Source organism: Chionomys nivalis, chromosome 11 (genome assembly GCF_950005125.1).
Source record: "Chionomys nivalis chromosome 11, mChiNiv1.1, whole genome shotgun sequence".
Taxonomy (NCBI): domain Eukaryota; kingdom Metazoa; phylum Chordata; class Mammalia; order Rodentia; family Cricetidae; genus Chionomys; species Chionomys nivalis.
The window spans coordinates 443,146-461,254 of NC_080096.1; the positions used below are offsets into that span (position 1 = coordinate 443,146).

The following is an 18,109-nucleotide window of genomic DNA, read 5'->3' on the forward strand; positions in this document are numbered from 1 at the left end:
AAAGAGCCAAGCAAGGCTTGATACAGCAACGAGCAGGCAGTGGATGCAAGCGGCAGAGGTTTATTAAGTGAGAGTGATCAGAGCAGGAAGGAAGTGGGATCCTGCCAGCCCGGAGGTGGCAGGGTAAGTGGTGGGCAGAGCTCAAGCAGGAGGAAGAAGCCGATTCTGCTCTTTAGGGCCGCAGCCATCAAGCAAGGGAGTCAGAGGCCCTGATCCAGTGCCTACCTTACTGCCCATGGATGCTCCCAGGGCAGTATTTGCATAGTGACCTAGCCAAGGGCTCCATAGTATGCAGAGGGGCCCAGCCTCTATCCTGGAACTCCTCCAGAGAAAAGGAAATTGAAGGCATTGGTGCCCCCCCCCCCAAAGAAGGGACCACTGGACCTATCAGAGGCCCAGCCCAAGGACTGAAGCTTGGGGGCAGGGCAGGGGACATCTATGTGGGCCTCTCCAGCCACAGGAAGAGCTGGGATCAGGATGGTCCTTGAGAGTCCACAGAAAAAAAGACGCAGACAAAGTCAGAATGAGGTCGCTGTAGAAAATCCTCTCAGTCAGTAACAAAGGACATTGGGCACACGGTGGAAAGTGCCAGTTGCTTTAGTTAGGCGTGGGCTCTGGCCCAGGTAAACCAGACAGTGCCTCTGGAGAAGGCAGGGATGGAGTTAGGCCCTCAGGCACCAGGACCCAAGTGGCCAGCCACGTGGTCTTGGGACGCCTGCGTCCAGCCTGGGTGGAAGGCCTGGGCCAAAGTTCCACCTCCCAGCACCATCAAAGCCCAACCTGGATGCTGGGGTCACTGAGCGAGGTACTCAGGTTGATTCCCTGGGTGGGCTGCCAACTCCTGCCAGGGAAGGTACTGGTGGCCAGCCACCAGCCCCAGGCTGGAGGGAGGGCTCTGGGGGTATGTAGGAAGGACCTAGCTAGCAGGTCAGTGTTCTGGGGCAGTAAACATAGGGGCACAAGGTGAAATAGGCCCTGAGGGCAGAGGGGTATAAGGTGACATGGACCTCAAGAGTGGTTTGTCCCATGGACAGCCCAGACCCCTGAAGAAAGGACCACCTGAAGACAGAGGTTCCCCAGGTGAGATGAGGGGCAACAGATGATGCAGCACCCCATCCCCCAAAAGTGGGGCTTCAAAAAATTCAGTGCTTGGGTCCCTGTCCTCTGGCTGAGCATTAAAGTAGCCAGAAGGAGGGACGAGCAGGAAAGTGGGGACTCCAGAAATGCCAAGGTACTGGGCTGTAGGGATGGGCCCACAGTTGTCACAGGCAGGGCTGTGGCTAGATGAGGGGCTAGGGTCTTCAGGGACATGCAGGACTTCTGGGCCGGGTAGGCTGGGGTCAAGGTAGGGGTTCCTCAGCTGCCCGGCCTGCCAGGCCCTAGCTTTCCTCCAAGTGGAGGCCAATGAACTCCTGGATGCACCTGCGGTACTGCAGCTCGGTAGGACTGCTTCCTGGCAGGGGGCCTGGCTGGCCAGGGGCCGCCTCAGCTTCTCTCATCTCCTCAGCCATGCGGGCCAGGCGGAGTCTGGGGATGGGGAACAGTGTGAGGTGACTCTGTCCCCACGTAGTCTGTGTCCCTTTGACAGTGACTACATCCCCAGGACCCTGCCCGACTCACAGTGTGACAATGTCAGCGTTCGCCGCTTGAATTGCGATGGTCAGCGGATCCTGCTGCTCCTGGTCCAGGGCATGCTGGTCAGCCCCCCGCTTCAGGAATAGACAGACCTGGCTGAGGGTAGAGGAGCTTATTGAGAAGGCCCCAAGGCGAGGGGATACTGGTAGCACGAGAGAGACCATGGAACTCACCCAGTGCGGCCCAAGAGTGTAGCATGGTGCAAAGGTGCCCGGCCAAGGCTGTCTCTTTGGTTCACATCAGCCCCATTTTGTAGAAGGAACTCGCAGACAATCAAGGAACCCTAGGGATCCAGGGAAATCACATTGACCTCCTGCCATGAGCACCCCCAAAACAGGACCAAGCCTGTCTCTAGAACAACAGAATGCACATGTAGGCATGTAGTCTTGTGTGTAGATGCCCGCCTGTGCTCACCCCTAACACAGCCTGTACCAGTGGCGTCTTGTGTAGGCATGCAGTCTTGTGTGTAGACGCCCGCCTGTGCTCACCCCTAACATAGCCTGTACCAGTGGCGTCTTGTGTAGGCATGCAGTCTTGTGTGTAGACGCCCGCCTGTGCTCACCCCTAACACAGCCTGTACCAGTGGCGTCTTGTGTAGGCATGCAGTCTTGTGTGTAGATGCCCGCCTGTGCTCACCCCTAACACAGCCTGTACCAGTGGCGTCTTGCCCTCATCTGCTGCATCAGCCCAGTTAACTTCAGCTCCGTGGGCCAGTGCTGCAGCCAGTGCAGGGAGATCGCGAGTCCGTGCTGCTTGGTGTGCCAGTAGCCCAGGGTGCAGTTCCCGCACATCTGCCAGGCTCCAGGCCTCCGAGTCTCCATCTGCCTCACTGTTGGACTCCTCGGACTCGGCACCCTCTGCGGGAGGGTACAGGATAGGGAGCCGAGACCCTCAAAGGTGCTAGGATGACGGGCTACGTGGAGGCAGGGAGACACACACTTACCTTCCTCGGTGACACTGTCCACCACAGAACCTGTGCCGAAGGCCAGGACATCTGAACTGCCATCAGAGCTGCCTCCGAGACCACTGTCACTGCTTAGACCTGCAGGACCACAGGAAGGGAATCTTTAGCACTGGGGGGGTCCCAGAACACTGGAAGAAAGCTGGAGCCTAACCCACCCTTCAGTGGATTCTCCCCTTCAGGAGCAGGACTAGCCCTTACTAGGGAACACCAGGGGATATTGCCCAGGCTGAAAGGAAAGAAAAGGAAACCATACAATATCTCAGAGGATCAGGGGGAGCCCTCTATGTCCAGTACAACCCCAAGTGCCCCCTCCCAGCCCTCTAGGCTTTAAGGTCTTCACCCTGAATTCACAGACCGGGCAGCCTGGCTTACGGCCAGTACTGCAGCGCCATCTGCTGTCATCATCCAATCTCATTCGTGCAGGGCCTACATATGCATCTGTGTGCATACACCCCACACTTCATACGATTTTTCCTGAGTCTTACAAACGTACCCAGGCTGACCTTGAACTCACTATGTGGCATAGGATGACCTTGAACGCATTACAATCCTCTTGCCTCTGCCTGTGCATGCTGGGGTTATAGGTATAAACCATCATTCCTGGCTTCCACATGGTACTCTTGACAGTTGTGTTCTCAGGCCTAGGTTGGTGGTCAAGATAACTCCAGCCCAATGGTTCTCAACCTTCCTAATGCTGTAACCCTTTAATACAATTCCTCATATTGTAGGGATCCCCAACCATAAAATTATCTTGTTGCTATTTCATAATTGTAATTTTGCTACTGTTATGCATCATAATGTAAATATCTTATATGCAGAATATCTGATATGCAAGCCCCAAAAGGGGTCAAGACCCACAGATTGAGAACTGCTCCCTAGACCCTTTGGGTATTTTTCCAGTCTTAACCCTTCTGTGGCATCACCACCCTGTCCCAGTATCTTCTTCAGGTTCTTAAGCAGGTATCATCTACATTGTCCACACTCCAGAGGAGCCTCAAACTGGGGTGTGGCTCTTGAGGGACACAGAGAGCATGGGAAGGGAATCTGTCCCAGCACTCACTGCGTGGACCAGCCCCAGCAGCCCCTGCATCAAAGTAGGAGAAGAGGGAGTCCAGCTCATCTGGGCAGAAGAGGGAGTCTCGGCGGAACTTGCGCTCCACAGTGCCAGCTGCAGGAAACAAGGCACATGTTCAGATGGATAAACCGAGACCTGGGATGGGAAGGCCTCGGGTTATTTAGAGTCAGTCGGAGCTCTGAGGTGCTCCTATAAAGCCCTGCCTCCAGCCTACCCAACCCCACTGTAACAGAGGGTTGGTGGCTCCTCCCAGGGCTGCATGGAGCCTGTTCCCAAACCTGCCCAAGTACACGAGCTCAGGTGCAGCTGCTGGCAGCCCTCCCACCTGAGGACAAAGCAGCGATGGAGGGCAGGACAGGCTCAAGCCGGACCTTGCGGCGGGTAGTAGGGGCGTGGGGGGAGCTTTGCGGGCGCTGGCACTTCTGTGCCCTCCAGCGTCTTGGGGCCTCTCGGGTTGGTGCAGAGGTCAGCTTCCTCAGAAACTTCTTTTCAACATATTTGTCCTTAATCCATGCCTCTTTGTCCTGTCTGGACCAGAGGTGAACATGAGACAGCATCCATAGGCTGAGGCTCCCATGGCCGAGCTGGCTGTCCCCACCTTACCTGGAACTGCTTGCTGTGGGTTTTCTAATGCCTGGGCCCTCACACTGGGCCTCATAGATCTGGTTCATGGTACTATTTCCAAGCTCACACATCAGCTGTGGGGTGCAGTGTAGTGGATGTTAGTCCAAGTTCAAAGACCTAGATCCCACCCCTGCCTCTCTGGGGCTCCAGTGGGCTTCGTCTTCAGGAGCCCTTTCACATACCTTTAGCAGCTCTGGCTCCCAGGAATCCAGTGTCAGGGACCGTACCTTAGAGCAGTGAACACCCAAACTCCTGGAAAGAAAGGGATAGAGATGGCCAGAGGCATGACTCTATCCAGAACCTTAGCCAGCCCTGTCTAGTCAGAGTGGAGAAGGACTACCTGTGGATGCCGGAGCACTCAATACAGAGCAGCACACCCAGGTTGATGCTGGCCCAGCGAGGGTCTGGCTGGCCACAGTCGCCACACTGGCTGTTGCCAGCCACACTCTGAACACGCTGCAGCACGCTCTCGCCTTTGACTCCACGTTCCCGAGAGTCCGTGGTGGAATCAATGCTGCTTGTTGACGGTGATGCTGTGCGGTCCAACCTCTGGTAAATGGTGGGAGGAGCCACTCAGCCCTTCAGGAGCTTGTCTCAACTCTCCAGAAGAACCCAGTCAAGAAGAGTCAGCATAGACTGGGGCCCCTCAAACAATTCTGCATGCGTGTACACGTGCAAACGCTGCACATGCACACATGCACACACTAGCTGCACAGGCATGAACATAGCCTACAGGACTGCTCTGGGGACACACAGATAGGCACAGGTGAGAGGAGAGAAGCAGCGCACCTCACTATAGCAGCTGTCTGGACTTTCCCGGTAGGCAGAGGCAATGCTGGCCTGCACAGCTTGAACCCAAGCCTGTCTCAGCTTCTCAGAGTCAGCCTGTAGCATACAGCTCCTACAGGGAGGAGCTGGTCAGCCTGGGTAAGCAGGGCTTTCCCTGACCCTTCCCGGGACTGGGCCTCCTCACTTGGTAGGTGACACAACTTCAAAGCAGAACCTCCGCTCAATGTCCTCACACGGCTTCACGGAGCACAGACGCAGGTCGTCAACCACCACAGTCAGCGCATCCTGTCGGCGGTACAAGCTTACCACTCTCATGTCCACCTTCTCCTTTATCTTAGACTCAAGCAGTGTGTTTCGAACTCCCTGCTCCCATGACCTTTTGCACTTTGGTGCCTGTCTGGGTCCTCAGCCCTGTGCCAACATCCACTAAGGAGCCCAACCCATAGTCTAGATGGGAAGGAGTCTGGCCGAGGGTGACCCTGTCCCCCAGCACACCTTGAGTTTCTTCTGGTAGACCAGCTGGCTGTTCTGAATGGAGAACCATCGTCTAGGTGAGGAAAAAGGGGAGACAAGCAGTTAGGCAGAGCTAGCGCCATGGCTACTCCGTCCTCAGCCCTGCCTGAGGGGGGTCCTTACCGGTTCCACGTCTTGAAGGCATTGCTGGCTCTCTTAAAGAGGTAGCCCTCCATTACCACGCCACTTGGTGCATCCACATCAAACTCCACTTTTGGCTCATCGTAGGAAAAGTCCTAAGGGTAGAGCTGGCCCTTGGGCAGTGCCCATCCTTGAAGGGTCCCATCCCCTCTCAGGCGTCCCCCAAACTAAAGCTAAGGTGAGGCACATGCTCGGGGAACCTCTGCCTGCCACAATTTCCTGACCAAGCAAGGCCCTTTGTCTAAAGACCCTATGGGAAGATCCCTTGTGTTCACAGCTGGTCCCGAGTACTCCGGCCCCCACGACTAGGCTTGCAGAAACAAGCAGGCTATGATCAGGAAGGAAACTGCACTCCCTGTCTACCCCCCACCCCATCCTGAGTGTTTCATGCACTTAGCCAGTTGGGCCTTCTCCAGCTGCCTGACAGAGCTCCATTCAGAAGCCAGAGAGCCTTGGGTGTCCTGTGTGTCCTGCTGTCTGCCAGGCCAGGCCAGCAGACAGCCTTGGGTGTCCTGTGTGTCCTGTCGTCTGACAGGCCAGGCCAGCAGAGAGCCTTGGGTGTCCTGTGTGTCCTGCTGTCTGACAGGCCAAGCCAGTAGAGAGCCTTGGGTGTCTGTGTGTCCTGCTGTCTGCCAGGACAGGCCAGTAGAGGGAAGAAGGCCTTACCACCTGCTCTCGGCTTGAGCAGGGGAAGGAAGACACACTGCCACCACTCCTGTAGGGGGACTGACCAGATTCATCTTGCTGGTGCCACCAACTAACTGGCCTACAGGCTCCTCCCAAAGGGAAGCAGGAGCGCTGAGATGGGGAGGTGTACTCAGTGTTAAAAGATCCCAGAAAGAGAGCATCTGAATAGCTCCATGAGTCTATCCCAGAGTGCAACTCTCTTACCTGCAGCAGTGTCTGAGGCCCAAGCAGGAGGGAGGGGAAAAGAGAAGAAAAAGGGAGATCCAGTGAATGATGGCGCTGCTCCCCAACACTGCCAGGCTCTTTTATCCCACCTGCAGCCAATCTCTGCCCCAGGGGGAGGGAGAGGGGGAGGATGATGGATGGGACCACTGTCCAGCAGTTGAGCAAAGGCTCCAGAAGGGGTACCCACAGCCTCTAAGGCAGTGGTTCTCAATCTGTGGGTCATTACCCCTTTGTATATCCTGCTTATCAGGTATTTACATTACACTTTACAACAGTAGCAAAGTTACAGTTACGAAGTAGCAACAAAATAACTTTGTGGTTGAGAGTCAGCCACAAACATGAGGAAGGTTGAGAACCACTGTTCTAAGGAGTGAAGTTCCAGGTTCCGGCTCTGGCCCTTCCGTACATATATTAGGCTCACTCTATCAGAGAGTCAGCTTGCAGCATACAGCTTTGTAGGGAGGTGCTGGTCAGTCTGGGTAAGCTGGGCTTTCTCCAGCTTAAAGACGGCGCCCCTCCCTCTGCTGCAGACTAAGACAGCAATTGTTGCAAGGCCTACTGGGTAATAAATGGACAGTCTTGGGAAGAGGGGTGGAGTTGGTGGATGTATCTACTGGAGACCCAGGTCAGAGCTGTGGAGTGATGACGAGGGAGTAAGTCCTTGACTGACATCCCTGCCTGTTCAGGGAGACAGGGGGTGCAGGGCCTCACCCGTTGCTGAATGGCAGCATGCTTGCGTTCCATCTCACGCTTCTCCACGGCAGAGTCAATCACAAGCTGGTCCAGCTATGGGGAGGGCATCACAGGAAGGCAGTAGACCCCTTCCCAAGACCTGAACCAGGAGCCCCCCCCCGAAAGCTCAGGCCCCGAGTCACTCCTGTAGGCTCACCTCGGCTGCCAGCTTCTTCATGTAGGGGTCCAGCTGGTGGAGAAGACTGTATCCCTGCTGGAAGAAACTGTACTGGGCATGCATAAAAGACAGCATCTGTGGGTGAGAGCAGAGCCCAAGTGAGGCCCAGATCCCATCGTTCAAACCGTGCCCATGGGTACCTCCCCATACAAGCACTCACAGAATCTAAGATCTCAAACTTCTTCTTGGCCTGGAGGACGTTGATCTGCCAGAGGAAGAACAAACAGACGAGGTGTCAGAGCCCAGAAGCCCATGGTCATCTATATGGACTGCTTATAGTTCTAAGACCCCCAGGTAGTTTTTAGGTCTCTGTATGTTATTAGCTCCATCCTCCCCTGGGTCCAGTCTTTCCCCTTGTCTGAATATGTGGTCGCATCTAGATGAAACCAAGAATCATCATCCTTGCTCATATCCCTAGAGGCTTCCTGTTTAAGGTCAAGGCATCCACCCCCTACTGCTTACCCTGCCTCCAGACCTTTGCAGGATATCATCCCTACCCATGGAAGAAGATACACCTCCTTTGCCCCACAGCTAACCTGGAGCACGTAGTCCAGCGCCAAGTGGCGGAAGCACTTCCGGGTGAGAGTGAGGGCACCTGTGGCCTCCTCTACTTCATGGGGCCGGTGCCTTGGGGCTTGGGCATTCCTCACCAAGGACAACTCCATGTCCTCCCGCACTTTGTCAAACTGCTTCTTTGTCTCTTTGAACTTGCGCACATCCCTAGGTGCCAGCCGATGCGGGTGCCAAGAATCAGAGGTCAGAACCAGAGTGAGTGCACAGTAAGTTTCAGATATCCTGGGACCCCCACTGGCGCCTGAGAAGGATCTTTTTTCTTAACTCCCTATCCGGGACTCTATCTATCTTACTTTTTCCTCCCTCTTCTCCGACCTAGGACCTCCAAACCTTCACAAGTTTACTCTACAGCCTGACACAGCCTAGACCCCAAGCTTATCACCGCCTCCAGACCCATGTGGCAAATGTCAGCCTAGGGCATGAGGATAAACTGCTTCCTCCACCCTGCCCCGTCTGCCCCATCTCCTAGCCTTTGCCCCTGTAGGTTGAACCTCCTGTAAGAGGGCAAAGCCCTCTCACAGCCTGAAGCCTCGGCCAAGGACCTGCTGCCCTTCTTATCCGGAAGATGGAATATGGAATTCAGCATCCACCATGGCACTTGGCTATAGGGCTAGGGGCTTGGCTGGTGGCTCTGGTCACTCACTCTTTGACAAAGTTGTGGAGCTGCTGCCGCACCGACCTCTGGGCCTGGTCAAACAGGATCTGGGATGGAGGCAGGGTGGAGGTTATTAGGGTCACTGTTGACTGACAGGACAAAGACAAAGTCCAGTCCCCTACCAGGTGAGAACTGGGATCCCTGCCCATCTCTTTCTGGGCCCCAGCGCCCTCTACAAAGGACACTAGCTACGGAGCTTGTCATGTACCAGGGGGGCCTCTTGGGAGCCAGGGGTAACAGCTGTAGCCACCTGCTCATCTTCCCACCTGGCTCTTTGCCAGTCTGGAGGTCAATATGATGGCAGGCAGGCCTCTAAACTCCACCCTCACCATCTGCATGGGCTACTTGAGGCCCACTGCTATCAGCAAGAAGGACTCAGTCAGAGCAGAGAGTTACAGTAGGTCCTGGCCTGGGGAAGGTGGTAGCTGACTGCTGGGAACCCTCCGTACATACCCCTGACCCACAGGGAGGAGGGATGAGCCAAGCCAGGGGTAGACAGACAGACTAGCAGCTGCAAGGATGAGCCATCCCAAGCTGGTTTATGTCTGAGCTTTCCCTGGTGTGGCCAAGTAGGAACCCCTGTTTAGTCTGGGACTCTGACTCCCCAGGCCATGGTTTACCCCGACTCCACTGAGACTTGGCCTGTTCTTTGTGTCTATTCACATCAGTACTGGGGCTTTAGGAGTCTACCAAGCCCTGCCTGGAAGGCAGGAAGGCTGTCACCCAGAAATAAGTTGGCCCAGGGCCAGGGGTAAGCTCTGCCCAACTTTAGAGAGAGAAGAAACTTCCAAGGTTTCCTCACCTCAAGACACTGCTGCCCTCAGGTTTGAGCTGTGTGCTGCCTCCTCTGCCCCAGGATTTAGTCTAGCCACAGCCAAAGACAGGGCAATTCCTCTGGAAATATCCCTCACATTGCAGTGACTCATAGACTTGGAGTGGCTACGATTTCCTTAGATTAAAGGAGCGGAACATAGCCTTTCTCACTCAGGGCCACCAGTTCAACTCCCTGAGAGCCAGTCAGCTTTGTTCTGGTCTAGGTAGGGTCTTCAGGAGAAGAAGTGAGGTGTGAACTCAGATGGAAGCAGAGACCCCACCTGCCCCTTGGAGCTCACCGTGTGATAGTTGACCATTTCCTGCAGGCTGTCTCCAAACCTCTGCAGGCATTCCTGAAGAAAAGCATGGGGAAGACCACAGTGAGGTGAGCAGTGGGGCTGAGGCCATACTAGGCCGTATATGTAGCATCTCCTTCAAGTCCATAAAGACTCCTCCCTGCCCACGGGTTAGGGTTAGGTGTACCGAAGCAGAATGCAGACACCCTTTGGGGGGCTTCCTCCCCTCCCCCAGCCCCACCTTAGCCCCTCACCGAAATGACGGTGTCACCCTGGCACTGCAGGGACAGGTCTCGGACGCCACTCACGAAGAGCCTGTTGGTGGTAACATACGCCTTGCCAGCTTCGATCATGCCGCTGCACAACTTGACCAGCTGCAAGTGGGACAGAGTGGGCAGAATGAGGGCTTGACAGTTTCTCTAAGCTGGTCACTCAGATTGGCCACAAGGCCAGGCCATATAGGATATACTTCCAGCCATGGGCAGCCAAAATTCAGTTCAGGCCCATTAGCATCCAGACATAGCTGCCCCGCTTCAGTTCAGGACTAGGGATGGACTATAGATCACCTGGAAGGAGAGGCGAGTGCCAGCTGAGCCTCAGCTCTGGACTGAAGGGCTGGCAGGACAGAGAAACCTCAAGCAGAGCATACAGGGCTGGAGTATGGCCCCACAGGGTCAGAGGGACAGGCAGCACATAGCCCCTTCTCCCTGGCTGTGACGCTTGATCCTTTTCCCCTTCCCTTCCTTATCCTTGGCCCCTACCCCAGTCACACTAGGCACAGTAAGGAGAGCAGCCATATCCCAACCAATAGGCATCTCCGACAGAGGCAGATATATAGACTGAGCTGAGCCCTTTATGGAGCACCAGGTCTGTCTCTTACCTTGTCCAGTTTAGCTTCAATCTCAACCACATCAGTTTCTACCTCATCAATGGTTGCCCTACAACAAGAATTGGGCAGTTAGGGCAACTGGAGTTTCATCTCCTGTTGCGTCTCCCCAGGGGCTTTGCTGCCAGAAGGGGGCTCCAGGAAACTGAGACTGAGAGGGGCAAGCACCCTGCCTGATGGACAGAACTGGGATCCAGGTCCAATACTTTGGAGCTACCCAGAGTCCACCAGACAGGCTGAAGCCACCTAGCCATATCAGATGGGCTATCATGCCTCTCTCTCTCTCTCTCTCTCTCTCTCTCTCTCTCTCTCTCTCTCTCTCTCTCTCACACACACACACACACACACACACACACCCTATAGTAAGCAAGAATAGCTGTGATGTTGGTGCCCATGACAGTCCTCTCTGAGGGGCTCAGAGTTGAACTTGGATACCACTTGGATAGCCAGTCCCTCCTCAACTGGAAAGAGTCTGTCCCCTCACTTCTTTGGCCCAACTCCAGGCCACTTTGGCCTGCAGCTAAATGACACTAAGGAAGGCTGGTTCTGAACCAACAGCTAAGGGACAACGCCTCAAACCAGCGAGGGACAGGCCTTCCATCTCCCTCAACCTCAAGACTCCTGCTAGCTCAGTTCAGCCAGCAGGAGAGGTGGGTCAGTTCTCTTTAGAACCCATTCCCACCAATCCAGCCTGATAAAGAAGATGCCCTGGGGAGGGAGGAGTTAATGGTGACATCACCAGGAGAAGCCAGGGAGAATCCCGGAAGCCAAAGACAGATGGACCAGGCACGTGACCGCCCCCCCCCCCCAAACTCCAACTTGGGAACAGGAAATAAGGAAATAAGGGCAGGCTCCCAGCAGTCCCCACCTCAAACAATCAGCTCAGCTGGTGAGCTACGCCCTTCTGGCCTGTGTGGGAACAAAATAGGCCAAGGGTTTAGATAGACCACTGACTTGGGGTGGGGTACCAGAGGGATATATAGCCATATAGTTTTGCAGTTCCTTACCCCTTTCTACCCTACACTCTAGAAGGGTAAGGAGAAAGATCTGTTCTAGGGTTTCTCCTGAGTAAAGGGCTTGAGAAACACACAGGACATAATTCAGTGTGGCCTCAATTAGGACCCTCAAAGGGTCTGGCCATCAGCCTCATCCCTTCTTGGGGGACAAGGCACCATGAACCCTAAAGCAGAGAAGAGGCAAGAATAGAGCTGCAGCAGCTGATTAAATTATTGGCAGCATGCCTCCAAAGGATACCCCACGGCCTGCCCTGCCTAGGGGAAATGCCCTTTAGCTATGAGCCTAACACAGGCCACTACAGGAGGCTGGCCACTATGGGAGTCAGAAGTTCCCAGAACACAGATGTAACTATCTGCATAGGAGAGCACAATTCAGGACATCCCCAAGCAGGCCCGACAGCCCAGACAGCTGCATGGAGAATTGCAGCTGGCCAGGGAGCCAGGAACTGGGAGGAGCTGCACCAGGAGCTGACATATGTACTCCCAGGGACGTGGGAACATGGTGGGCACTTAGCAGAGGCTCAGGGAGCCAGCACTCTGTCCTAGGAGTCTCTCACCACTCCCTTCCTCAGCCAAGGACCTGAGGCATCCTCCTCCTGCCCTATGCCTGTCTGGCCAGCCAGGGACTTCCTCAGCAGCTTGGAGGTTGGGGAGGAGCCCCCTCACCAAAGCCATGACTCAGCGCTTGAAGCCCCACCCAGGGCAGGGCTTGCAACCAAGGCTGGGCGGCTTCTCTTCCGGGGCTCCCCTGCACCCCCACCCACAGCTTCAGGGACTATGAGACATTCCTAAGGCTGCTGTCATAAGTCCTTACCTAGGCTAAGAGCCCCAAAACAAAATTCCCACCATTTCCAGGTTAGGGTCTAGGCTTCACCTCACTTCCACATCCTTCTGCCAGGCCCACCCTGCCCTGCCTAAAGGTTCTTGGCTAGAAAGATCAAGTTATAACCTCAGTAACACCTTAGAGTAGACAAGGTACTCTTCAAACCCATCAAATCACAGCCCACCCAAAACCACCGAGCCAGGTTTCCATGGCACCAGAACCAAAGTCCAGAAAGTCATCTCCCACAACACCCCCTACACATGCACCAAAAGAAGCGATGTTAAGCCTAGCCAGCTGACACACCTACTGCAGCCCACAAGTCCAACTGGCTGGCTATAGCAGAGAAGGCCCAGAAGTGAATGGATTTCTGCTAAGGCCCAAACCGCTCCACAGGGCAGAGTGGAGCCAGAGCAAGGCCAAGTGCCTAACACTGAGGCCTTGGCCATGTTTCCTAACAGGCCTGGATACAAAATTGTGGGGTATCTGAGTCACTCAATCATTCAGCGATAGAAAATAGGAACACAGAGATGAAGATTGCCTCAAGTTCCCTGCCTACAGTCAGTGGACACTCGGCTAACTAATGTGCCAAGGCTCCTGAGGTGTTTCTTGTTGACCCTCTTGCACGGTGGTTTTGAAAAGAGCTGAACTGCCTGTACAAATTATACGTAAATATGCATGCATGCACGCATGTAGTAGCACTGGGTACACAGACATGTGTGTTCCATGGACACGGTGAACACATGTGCATGGGCATGTGCACCCATGTTAAAACACACACCTGCATACAGTAACACGTGTCTAGTAGCATGGCAAACATGGTTCGTGAATCCACAGAGAGGTGGTACATACACATACATGTGTGCACCCTCACCAGGCTATGTGCATGCATCAAGTGCACCAACCCCGTGTTGCAGCAACCTACACATTCATGTGCATGGTCTGGCACCTTCTCAAAGGAGGGACAGAGTGGCAGAACATGTTCCCCTGTGTATATGCACACACAGAGAGGTAGGGGACCTCATGAAGGTATGCAATTTCAAATGACACACAGGAGGTACTCCATTACTGTTTGCCAAATGTCAGCCAATGAAACAGATGTATATCTGTGTGGCCATGTGGTTCACACAGACGTGCACGACTGTATGTCCAGGAACAATAAAAGAAACAAACTCATAAGTGAACAAGGTCCATACCCTCCCACCTAAACCTGACTTCCTCGTCCCCACAACCCCCACCCCTCAAGGAGCCCGGGTCACTCATACCACCCTTCACTTTCACCAGGGTGTCCATCTCAGGCTCTGATTGCCCCAGCTGGCTGCACCCATACACTGCTCTGGACATATGGGCCAAGACAGAAACCAGGGACAGGCGAAGCAGGGCGCTAGACAATCCTAGCCAGAACTGGACTACAGGGTCCACGGGGAGCTCAGTACTAGTGACATACGAAAGCACAAACACAAAGGAGAGTGGACAGTTCTAGAGGTGGCACTGAACGCAAATGCCCGGCGGTACACGGCTGCCCAAGGCAGTCCGAGCACTCACCCCCCGCGCGGGAGGTGATCAGCACAGACAGGGGCGTCTTTTGTTCCGGTCCCCCGAGGCCGGAGGCGGAGCTGCGCGGCTTGGGGACCGCGACTCCGGCTCCGGCCGGTTTATCCAGGCCAGGTCTTCTGCTCCGTCCAGGTGGACTCGGAGCGGTCACGATGCTGGGCATCCCTTCCCCGCCCCCGGCACAAAGGCGGCTCCCCATCCCTGACGGTGCCCTATCCCAGGCCCACAGCACACCTAAAGCGCGGCGAGTCCTTGATGCATTCCTCGAACTCTACCGTCATGGCTGCGGCGAGCGGCGCTCACTGAACCGAGGACCACGACGCGTCGAGCGGCATCCCCGGCCGGTGGACGGTCCGTCGCGCCCGCGCAGCGCTCCGCGCCCGCCCGCCCGCCTCGGAATGAGGCCGGCGCGCCGCTGCCCCGCCCCGCCTGTCACCGCCGGGGAGCGTCGCCAAAGTCCGCCGCCGCCTGCACCACCCGCTGTCACCTCCAGGGAGCGTCGCTAAAAGCGCCGCTGCACCCCGTTGCCTGTCACCGTCCTCTGTCCTCAGCCACCGGGGTCAGGGAGCTGGGCCGGCCGCGGCGGTTGGGATTCGGAGAGGTTGGCCCGGCTGCGGGAAAGGGAAGGGCGCGGTTGTCTCACTTCGGGCATCCCTGTCTTGGTTAAACTCAGGGAATTTACAAAACAACATTTAGGAGCGCTCGGTCAGAACGCGGAAACAGACACATTCCGGGAGGACAGGACGGTGGCGGGGAGATCGGGAGTGAAGGGGTGAACAAATTAAGGAGGACACTCGTGCTGAAACAACCCGTCGCCGCGCCCTGTGAGGAAGAGGACAGTGAGCCCCGTCGGGCCCGGAGGACGGCACTTCGCACCCGCTCCCTAAGCTTGGCCCCGCCTCCGTTGCTCGGTCCCGGAGGCTGGGCGGGGTGAGCCGAGTGAGTGCGCAGGCGCCTTACGGCGGGGCAGGGCGGACCCGCGGGCCACGTGCAATCGCCCCGCCCACCAGCTACTCCACCATGGGTTCCTGCGGGACTGTGGGTTCTGTGCGCGCGCGCTACCTCGTGTTCTTCCAGTATTTGGGCACGGACTTCAAGTACGTTTCCCTGTCATCACCTCGGGTGTCTCCACTCGGGCTCGCGGAGGGTTCGCGAGACGCCCTTAGAGGCCGAGACTCCAGGCGGGACAGCTCCCGCAGACGCTACCGATAACTCCCTGCTGTATCTCTCCGCAGTGGGGTCGCGGCCGTGAGGGGTAACCATCGCGCTGTTGGGGTGCAGAACTTCCTGGAGGTGAGCTGTTTTCTCTCGGGGACAATGGGGAGAGAAGCAGCCTACAGCCCCAACCAATCCCGGCCCGCACCCACTCCTGCCTGCACCCTGTCCCTGCAGGAGGCCGCCAAGCGACTGAACTCCGTCGAGCCCATCAGGTTTACTATCTCCAGTCGCACTGATGCCGGAGTGCATGCCCTGAGCAACGCGGCGCACCTGGACATCTGTCGCCGCTCAGACCTGCCGTCTTACTCCCCGGAGGTCGTGACCCAGGCCCTCAATACCCACCTGAAGCACCGTGACATTCGGTGAGCCGGGGATTGAGTACGGTTCTGGTCTGTTCTTTACTAATGTACCCACACCCCACAGTAAGGAAGGCTGAGGTCCAGAACGACATTGTATTCTGGGCAACTTAGAGGTGAGTGGGAGATTTCCCGGGATGAGCCAAATCTGTTTGCCACAGCGTACTGAAGGCCTTCCGAGTGCCCAATGACTTCCATGCTCGCCATGCAGCCACCTCCAGAACCTACCTATACCGTCTGGCCACAGGCTGCTCCTGGCCTGATCAGCTGCCTGTGTTTGAGCAGAATGTATGCTGGGCTCTCCAGACGAAGTGAGTGAACCAAGAACGGGAAGAAAAGGTTCACCATCATCTGGCTGGGCCCTCCTCAATGCTTATCTGCCTCTGCAGGTGCCTGGATGTGGCTGCCATGCAGGAGGCTGCCCAGCACCTCATCGGGACACATGATTTCAGTGCTTTCCAGTCTGCTGGCAGCCCAACCACAAATCCCGTGCGCACACTACGAAGAGTCTCTGTGTCTTCTGGTCCAGCCAGCCCATTTGCCCTCCCCCAGGAGAGCAGGTGAGACGAGTGCTTTGCACTATGGTCTGCTGCTGTTCTAGAGGCCACCAGGGTTAAATTAGACCTCATAATAATCCCATAAAAGTGGGATGATGCCCTGGGTGGTGGTGGTGCACTCCTTTGATCCCAGCACTTGGGAGGCAGAGGCAGGCTGATCTCTGAATGAGGCCAGCTCCATTTACAGATCTAGTTCCTAGACAGCCAGAGCTACAAAGAGAAACAGAGAAACCCTGTCTTGAAAAAAAAAAAAAAACAGTAAAAACAGCAGGCTGATGCTAAACTGGTATACTGGTCATCCATAAGGCCTAGAGGGTGGAAGGTGCTGGCCACTTAAGAGATGAACCAGTAGCTTTCCTGTCTGGCTGGGGAGCACAGGGTAGAGAATGTTGCCTTTCTGAGGACCCTGCCATGCCCATAGTTCTCTGTAGCAGATGGATTTGGCAGTCATTGAAAAGGTTTCGTTGGAGCTAGTAGTTCAGTCCAGTTTGACAGAGTGCATAAGTTCTCTGCCTCAAGCACTGCCTAGTGGACTTCCCACCAGGAACCAACTGCTGACCTTGAGAACACTGAAGCTAATGCCAGCCCCCAGGGGAGGAGGGACTTGGCCAGGGTTCCTGTCCTACCTCCACACCCATACTGTGGCTCTCCACATGAAGGAAAGCTCAAAGCAATTGCTGTCTCCTGTGCACAGGCTAATGACTGTTACATAGTTGTTGGCTTATATAGACTCCAGGAAAAGTTGTGCAATACCTACTCGATCTCTGGAACTGGTGGTCAACTAGGCAAGAACCCACGCTGGATCGATGAGCCTTTAAACCAGAACTTCAATCTTTATCTTGTCTGAGGCCACATGGTGGGCTAGGATGGCTGGGGCTGGCCTGTAGCTCGGACATCAAAGCCCTCTGTGTTCCTAGGAAGCTGCAGTTCTGGACGCTGGAGTTTGAAAGCCAGTCTTTCCTGTATCGACAGGTAGGCTGTACTAGACCCTCCCAAGGTGCATCAGATAGACACCTGTGACCATCTCAGCTCTCTACTGCAGGTACGGAGGATGACGGCTGTGCTGGTGGCTGTGGGGCAAGGGACTCTGACACCTACACAGGTGAAAGCCATTCTGGAGAGTCAAGATCCCTTGGGCAAGTATCAGACTCGAGTTGCCCCGGCCCGTGGCTTGTTCTTGAAGTCAGTGCTATATGATGATTTCGGTAAGAGGGGATGGGATGGGAAAGACCTGGGTCCTCCCGGGGGGGGGGGGGTTAGAGGCAGTCAGACCCCCACACACACACCGTACTAGATGAGAACCCAAGCACCTAGTGGGGAAACTAGTGGCAGTGGGAGAAAGGATTTCAGTTGGGGACCAGTGACCAAAAAGTGTGGTGGCCTGGGTTGAGTGGTCCACAGGTGGGGTCTCTGGATGCAACTATAGGAGTTCTGCTCTGACCAAGGGTCTATCTATAGGTCCTACATCCTGAGCCCTTTAAGGTCCAAAGTGGAAACCAGCTGACTGTACCCTCAGTGGAGGTGAAGAGCCACACAGCAGACTGTCTAGCCGACAGCCTTACTCAGTGTTTACTGCACTCAGTAGAGACTAACCCACAGCTCTGTGGGGCTCTGGTAGTCCTGCCTACCTTCCTGCAGCTCCCACCTCCCCAGTCTTTCTGCCGTGGACATCACTTTGTCACTAATGATGGGGTGCCAGGCAGGAAACAGCTGTAAGCACCCAGGTAGCTTCTGCTTTCCTGGGAGCCCCATCCTCTAGGGATAAGGGAGTAGGAATAAAAGGCATAGAGTAAAAAAGGCCT

The 18,109-nt window shown here is 55.5% G+C and overlaps 2 protein-coding genes across 4 annotated transcripts; one reads left to right on the top strand and one right to left on the bottom strand.

The window, feature by feature from the left end:
- Positions 1-44: 44 nt before the first annotated feature.
- Acap3 (ArfGAP with coiled-coil, ankyrin repeat and PH domains 3) lies at positions 45-14,595 on the bottom strand. 2 transcript variants are annotated; one of them, XM_057784423.1, is made up of 24 exons: positions 14,411-14,595; positions 10,781-10,838; positions 10,155-10,274; positions 9,904-9,957; positions 8,780-8,838; positions 8,100-8,283; positions 7,724-7,768; positions 7,543-7,638; positions 7,365-7,439; positions 6,633-6,644; positions 5,724-5,836; positions 5,583-5,634; positions 5,272-5,372; positions 5,088-5,199; positions 4,639-4,847; positions 4,481-4,550; positions 4,278-4,372; positions 4,000-4,202; positions 3,660-3,767; positions 2,579-2,677; positions 2,272-2,492; positions 1,809-1,918; positions 1,621-1,731; positions 45-1,527 (listed from the first exon to the last, which is right to left on the bottom strand). In XM_057784423.1, exons 1-24 carry the CDS (start codon positions 14,455-14,457, stop codon positions 1,380-1,382), a joined length of 2,502 nt encoding a protein of 833 aa, XP_057640406.1. In that variant the 5' UTR covers positions 14,458-14,595; the 3' UTR covers positions 45-1,379. The 2 variants fall into 2 exon arrangements, with proteins under 2 accessions (XP_057640406.1, XP_057640407.1); XM_057784424.1 differs by lacking the exon at positions 6,633-6,644.
- Positions 14,596-15,089: 494 nt separating this feature from the next.
- Pusl1 (pseudouridine synthase like 1) lies at positions 15,090-18,075 on the top strand. Of its 2 annotated transcripts, XM_057784426.1 has the most exons (8): positions 15,093-15,273; positions 15,412-15,469; positions 15,569-15,756; positions 15,912-16,061; positions 16,140-16,310; positions 17,225-17,279; positions 17,350-17,512; positions 17,766-18,075. In XM_057784426.1, the coding sequence occupies exons 1-8, from the start codon at positions 15,197-15,199 to the stop codon at positions 17,777-17,779; spliced, it is 876 nt and encodes a 291-aa protein (XP_057640409.1). In that variant the 5' UTR covers positions 15,093-15,196; the 3' UTR covers positions 17,780-18,075. The 2 variants fall into 2 exon arrangements, with proteins under 2 accessions (XP_057640408.1, XP_057640409.1); XM_057784425.1 differs by having other exon boundaries at positions 15,090-15,273; positions 15,412-15,756.
- Positions 18,076-18,109: the final 34 nt, after the last annotated feature.

Excerpts from the sequence above, each read along its gene's own strand:
- Acap3 (XM_057784423.1), bottom strand. The coding sequence starts at position 14,457 with ATGACGGTAGAGTTCGAGGAATGCATCAAGGACTCGCCGCGCTTTAG. Across the intron at positions 7,769-8,099 it reads CGCTGGACTACGTGCTCCAG|ATCAACGTCCTCCAGGCCAA; the intron begins GTTAGCTGTGGG and ends TTCCTCTGGCAG. Across the intron at positions 7,440-7,542 it reads TGAAGAAGCTGGCAGCCGAG|CTGGACCAGCTTGTGATTGA; the intron begins GTGAGCCTACAG and ends CCCTCCCCATAG.
- Pusl1 (XM_057784425.1), top strand. The coding sequence starts at position 15,197 with ATGGGTTCCTGCGGGACTGTGGGTTCTGTGCGCGCGCGCTACCTCGTG. Across the intron at positions 15,757-15,911 it reads CTGAAGCACCGTGACATTCG|CGTACTGAAGGCCTTCCGAG; the intron begins GTGAGCCGGGGA and ends TGTTTGCCACAG. Across the intron at positions 17,280-17,349 it reads AGTCTTTCCTGTATCGACAG|GTACGGAGGATGACGGCTGT; the intron begins GTAGGCTGTACT and ends TCTCTACTGCAG.